Consider the following 6,054-nt stretch of genomic DNA (forward strand, 5'->3'; position numbering starts at 1 on the left):
TAAACCTGAGCCAGCCCTAACTATAAACCTGAGTCAGCCCCAACTATGGACCTGAACCGACATTAATTATATTCTAGATTTTACAGGGAGCCAGTGACCATAATAATCTGTCTGTCTGTGTGTCTGTCTGCAGGACGAGGAGACAGACTGTCTCTCCTCCAGGAGTCGTTCTAACTTCTTTTACAGAAGGTCAGACTCTAACCTTTCTATGAAACATTCTTGTTGCTTCGTTGTCGTGACGTCTGAGTTGAGTTTGTTGTTTCCATGACAACAGGAAGCGAGCTGTCAGGTCAAAGGTCATCTGTAAGGAGTACACAGCCGGTAACCATGACGACAGCAGCGGTAGTGACATCACCGACTCTGACTGAAGACGAGCTGCCTTCAAAATAAGAGCCTCAAAGTTTTTATTTCTGTTCTCATCAGTTTGAACAGAATGAATTAAAGAAATATAAAATAAATGTTTATAATCTCTTTGTTACTAAAGTCAATAAAAACATAGATGTTGTTTATTTTAGTGTCTTTTTTATTTCAAACATTTCATCTATTTTATCTCTTTTCTCATTTATTAGCAATTAAAAAATATAATAAATAAAATATAAGTCGAAATTAATTCGAGCGAAATATGATTATAAAAAAGATAAGAAACTAAATCTCTGTTTACGGTTTATATTCTGGTCTGTTGAGTGAGGATGAAGAGGTGAAAGTCTACTTCTAGGATTAGACCCGTATCTGTCCACGTGGGGGTTCCCGACCCTCAGTTTAAGAACCTCCTGGGGCACATCCCAAGTCTCTTAACTGCATCCCCGTTTCCTTCACTTGCGTCCTTTCCTTGCGTCCTAGTCCCTCCCACCAGGGACGCATGGAGGAAAGCATGCGAGGAGAGAAGCGCCGTCTGTTTGTGATGACGGAGGATCAGCTGATCACAGCAGGAGAAGTTACTGTGATTATATCTCCATCATTTAGTGCAGAGTGAGATAAAGAGTCTCGATGAAGAGCTCATGAGCACAAACAGGAATCCTTCACATGAACAGAGCAGCAGCAGGTTGGATCATACTGCGTATTAATAATAAAGTAAGACATCATAAAGAAACACAGATGCTATTTATAGAACACAGTGACCTGATAACAAGTGGCCAAGACCACACGAGTTCATATGAGCTGGATTGCAGACGACAGTCTTGATGAAAAGCGATGCTATAGATGTGCTGCTGCTGGTGAAGCCTCCACATGGAGAACGTTCTCTCATGAGGACATCGTCAGCTGAGCTGATGGAGCAGCTGTAGCTCCTGAGGTCAATGGAAGGAGAAGGAACCAGGCCTGTGTCCCACTGAAGACTTTCACCAGACAACATGTCTCTCAGCCCGGTGCTGTGTGCTGCTGCAGCGTTCACCACGCTCCAGCAGCAGAGCCCATGTGCAGCTGCTCTCATGTGTTCATAGAGGTACGCATCACACACGCGCTGCACGAAGAAGAAGAACTCAACCTCAAACCACTTTACATCACATTGTAGAGAAGCTCGGTGTGGGAAGTACCTCTGTCCTGTATTGTGTAGCTGGAGACGGACCGAGAGCCGGTGGATGCTCGGTTACATCCTCGTGGGCCTGGCTGTGTTCTCTGACGGTCACAAAGACCTCATGGCTGACTAGAGGCTGGGGTCCAGTCCATGGAGGCCCTTCTGAGGATCCTGCCACCATAGAACACACAGGGCTGGTCCCATGAGGAGACACGGCCTATCATAGAGCGTGGTGTCCCGGCTCTACAGTCTGCACACTAGTGCACGGTGGAGTGGAGAAAATTGCAGCCCTTCACCAGGTCATCAACCTCCCCACCGCCGGAGCACCGGATGAGGTTGGCCACGCATTTGCCCAGCTGGCCCACAGCCCGGTGTTCTCCAGGTGTGTGGGTGCCATTGATGGCTGCCATGTCCGCAGAAGGACAATTGCAGGCAGTGTGTGATGGGAAGAGGCTCTTTGTGGGGAACCATGAGCCCAGAGTCCTGAAGAACAGCAGGATCTACCGAGAGGCTCTGTGTCCTCCCTCAGGTCAGTCTAACTCAAGTTTAATGCATCAATACCATCAGTTACTGACAGAAATAGTAATTACTTTCACTCTCTACAGGATGCTTTATGTTGGGTGATGGTGGCTACCCCTGCATGACGAGGCCATCATCACCCCGTATAAAGAACCGCTGCAAGGGAGGGTGCAGAGCCGCTTCAACCAGCATCACGCAAAGGCCCGTTCCATCACACAGCGAACCTTTGGGACGTCGAAGACTCGGTGGAGATCGCTGCTCTTCAGGGCTCTGGAGGTCGACCGTTGTCCCCCGAGTCATCACCGCCTGCCTCACAGCGGGGGACATCGGTGTGGTTCCACCACGTCCAGTGAGGGGAACGAGACCAGCTGGCAGGGCTGCTCTCTGCTCCACGTCTGCACGCTGTGGAGTTGCAGGAGCAGGATTATTTGTAGGCTTGGGGACATGAAGGCCGGGGACACCACGCTCCATGATCAGCTGTCTCCCGTTGAAGCGCCTCTCTTAGTTATGTCTATTTCTAAGTTGCCTTTAAGGTTGTGTTGTGCATTTCTCTTCTGAGATAGATTCAAGTCATTTGTAACGACATCATTGACCCGCGACTCCAACCAAAGCAAGATGTCTTCACAAAGATGTAAACCGGAACAAGAAGCTGTCCAACACATGAGAAGATAAATAAATCAACACAACGTAGTGAATACATATAAAAAAACTCCTCCGTGGTGATACAGGTGCAGAATCCTCTTCCTCACATGCCACAAGTAGCTGCTCCAGAGGATGATGAGCCACTACCACTGGGGGCCACGTCAGCTCACGGTGTCCCCCAACACATGAGTCCATCAGGACTGGGGCTCCACAGAGGGCCGCCTCCCGATGGCCTCGTGCATGAGGGAAATAATTTAATCATTGTTCTTAAATACACTATTATAATATTTCCCCATTATCTTATGTTCTCATTGCACAGCTCCTGTCTTCCTCAGTTGCTCTGCTTCCAGTGCAGCTTGTTTTAAGTAGAGCTTTTATCCAATCAGATCTCACCTCTGTGTCTCTAGGTAAGAACAGAGGCAGAGGCCTGCAGACTCACAAGTGAATCCATGTGCACTTTAAGTGAATGGGGACGATATTGTTGATTGTCATAGTGTTCAACCAATCACATCTTTAGTTTGACATGTTGGGTGTATTCTTTGACGTGTCAGAGCTGCTAGCTGGCCTACAAGTACGTGATTGGTCAGTGGGCTAGCCTGACATGTTGGGCGGTGACAATCCCAATATCTGCTGCCTCTGTGGAGCGGACATTTTCAGCCTCAAACACATTAAAACGTATTCAAGAAATACAACTGGGGAGGTTCGAATGTCTTCACTGGCGTCCATGAATGGAGAAGGACTTCTTACTGGAACTAAAACACACGGATGTACTGAACAACCGTGAGATTAAACTCTTTGTTAACAAAGAAAGGAGGACTTTGTCTTTAAATAGTGAACAGCAGCTCTGGTAAGTTAAATGCGTTTGTTTTTACATCTGCAGCAGCTTTAATATGCTTGTTTGTATATTATTATTTGTACAACTTGTTTTTATGAAGATGGATTTTTGTTTGGTTTAATATGTGATAGGAACTATTGTTATGTCCAGTGTTGCTCTGGGGACATATTTAGCCGGTGCCAGTGTTGCCAACTTGGCGACTTTCTCGCTAAATCTGGTGACTTTACAAACCCTCATGAAGACTTTTTTGTCAAAAGCTACCAGAGACTAATCTAGAGACTTGTTCTGGTGCTGTGACTCTGACGTTAAAGCTCGTTCGTTCTGCTCTGTGGTGACCGAGCAGCGGTGCTGCCGTGAGCCCCAAAGCTCTCACAGGTCAGTCTCACAGCAGCCTCACGCTGCAGTCAGAGAGGAGAGGAGACGCACTCTCTGCGTGTTGATGTACCTGCACTCTGCAGTTAGTGTGTTTAAAGGTGTTGAGCTTCATTTTTACACAAAACAAATAATAACCGTAGCTGTGTTTCAGCTGCAGGACAGCAGTGAAGGCCCAGCTATAACATGCACGGCCCGCCACTGATACACACAACACTTTACAGACAATGACGTCATCACAAATCTTCACAATAAAAGCTGTCCATTGCGTGCGTGCATGTGTCAAGACCTGGTCTGGTATCCCGTACCTGTCCCTCACCAACAGTAACGATGACCCATCATCCAGTTTTACTACGCCAACAACAGCATCCATCACCACAACCAGGTGCACCCTGGGACATCAGCTGCTGTGAAGGTATACACACACACACACACGCACACACACGCACACACACACACACACAGAGGGCTGAACATAATGTTACTTTAATATGATGTGATTAATGTGTGTGTGTGTCTCTCAGAGGTTCGAGCAGCTGTTCAGGTTGGAGTCGTCACGTTCAGACGACGACCAACGAGGAAGACTGAGTGAACTACAGAGCTGGAACACACACTGGAGACAGCAGATACACACTCTGAAACACACACACACCAGCAGCTGATTGGCTGTTTGCTGTGTAGTCATCACCTGTGTTGATGTCTGTTAATAAACCACAGAAGAAGAAAAAGAACAGAGTCTCGACTTGTTTTAGTTGTTGCTCCAGGTGACGATCTGGAGTCATCGCCTGAGCACCTGAGCACAACATTATATTAACAGGATGTTGATTTAAAGTGAAACCGTCACTAGCATTAAGCTAACTACACATCTACGTTGAAAATATACTAAACTAAATAAAATAAAATGTAGTTTCATTTCTAACATTTCAGTTTAGATTAAACAAACATATTTAACATGCTAGTGGTTTAAAGCTAGCTGTTGATCCCTGTTTCCAGTCTTTATGCTAAGCTAAGCTAACCATGGACATTATTTTCCCTCTAAACACCTGAGAGAAGATTTATCTAAATACAAACAAACATAATCAAACATCAGAGTTCATTATTTAAAAATAACAAGATGGAGCTGTTTTATATTTAATGACGCTGCAAATACAAACACATCGACCAATCAGCAGCCAGAAGTCTTTGTGATGTCATCAAAGGTATATAACTTCACTTTAAAAATAAAGGGCTTCTTAGGAGACCTGCTATGAAAAACAGGTCCTACACGAGCATCTAGAGGAGGTCCAAAGGGGGTCTGAGGGTCTGGAGGAGGTTCAAAGGAGATCTGGTGGTCTGGAGGAGTTCAGGACTCTGAGTCAAGGTTGGAGATCTTGTCGATGGACTGCAGCAGTTGAGAGACCAGACAGAGATTTTCTGCTTCCCCCAGCAGTTGACTGAAGGCAGACAGACAGGTTACAGTGTTAGCATGTTGCTGTTGAACAGGACTCGGTAGAAATGAGGAACGTCCAACATGTCCTCAATCTGATGGTCTACAAATCAACACACACACACACCGGATGGAGGAGTGGGCGTGGCTTGCCGTCTTGTTCAGGTACTCGGACGCAACCTGAGCGTTGTGTCTCATCGTCATGACAATTTCCGACTCTGCTGCCTTAAGACTGATGTTCTCCGACTGAAGAGCGTCGACCTCCACCTGAGACACACGTGTGTGTGTGTGTGTGTGAACAGCACCATGTTATAGAGGTAAAGTCATAGACAGCGTGTATAAGAAGTCTAACATACATTTAAATAATGATGTCATGATTAATGAGTCGTCCTCTGATACGAACACACAGCTCATCATGAAACACGGAACTGGTCCATGGTTCAGAACCTGATCCATGGTTCGGAAGCTAATCCATGGTTCAGAACCTGCTCCATGGTTCAGAACCTGATCCATGGTTCTGGTTCTTAAGGATCACAGATCTGCTCTCTGCTGATCTCACCTGAAGCTGCTGAAGATCCACCTTCAGTCTGCAAACACAGCCCTCTGCTCTCACTGCTCGCTTCTGTAGAGGGGGAGAGGGAGAGGAGAGAGAGAGGGGGAGAGGGAGAGAGAGAGGGAGTGAGTGAGTGAGTGAGTGAGTGGGAGAGAGAGGGGGGAAGGGAGAGAGAGAGGGGGGGAGGGAGGGAG

At 46.6% G+C, this 6,054-nt stretch overlaps 2 protein-coding genes across 17 annotated transcripts in view; one reads left to right on the forward strand and one right to left on the reverse strand.

The window, feature by feature from the left end:
• The window catches only part of card9 (caspase recruitment domain family, member 9), a 5,594-nt gene extending 5,048 nt beyond the window's left edge, over window positions 1–546 (forward strand). For 2 of the 9 annotated variants that reach the window (XM_031879253.1, XM_031879254.1), the window contains exons 10-11: window positions 134–189; window positions 275–544. In XM_031879253.1, coding sequence (XP_031735113.1) covers window positions 134–189; window positions 275–390 — 172 coding nt within the window. In that variant the 3' untranslated portion in view covers window positions 391–544. Of the gene's footprint in view, window positions 1–133; window positions 190–274 lie in introns of all 9 variants that reach the window. The other 7 variants (XM_031879258.1, XM_031879259.1, XM_031879252.1 and 4 more) reach the window with 5 other exon arrangements.
• Window positions 547–4,018: 3,472 nt separating this feature from the next.
• entr1 (endosome associated trafficking regulator 1) overlaps window positions 4,019–6,054 on the reverse strand; it is a 6,006-nt gene continuing 3,970 nt past the window's right edge. For 7 of the 8 annotated variants that reach the window (XM_031879263.1, XM_031879260.1, XM_031879266.1 and 4 more), the window contains 3 exons: window positions 5,867–5,929; window positions 5,435–5,574; window positions 4,981–5,314 (listed from right to left, as the gene is read on the reverse strand). In XM_031879263.1, coding sequence (XP_031735123.1) covers window positions 5,224–5,314; window positions 5,435–5,574; window positions 5,867–5,929 — 294 coding nt within the window. In that variant the 3' untranslated portion in view covers window positions 4,981–5,223. Of the gene's footprint in view, window positions 4,289–4,980; window positions 5,315–5,434; window positions 5,575–5,866; window positions 5,930–6,054 lie in introns of those variants that run through there. The other variant, XR_004213965.1, reaches the window with a different exon arrangement.

The sequence above is a fragment of the Anarrhichthys ocellatus genome, unplaced genomic scaffold (assembly GCF_004355925.1).
Source record: "Anarrhichthys ocellatus isolate YVR2014 unplaced genomic scaffold, GSC_Weel_1.0 scaffold240, whole genome shotgun sequence".
Taxonomy (NCBI): domain Eukaryota; kingdom Metazoa; phylum Chordata; class Actinopteri; order Perciformes; family Anarhichadidae; genus Anarrhichthys; species Anarrhichthys ocellatus.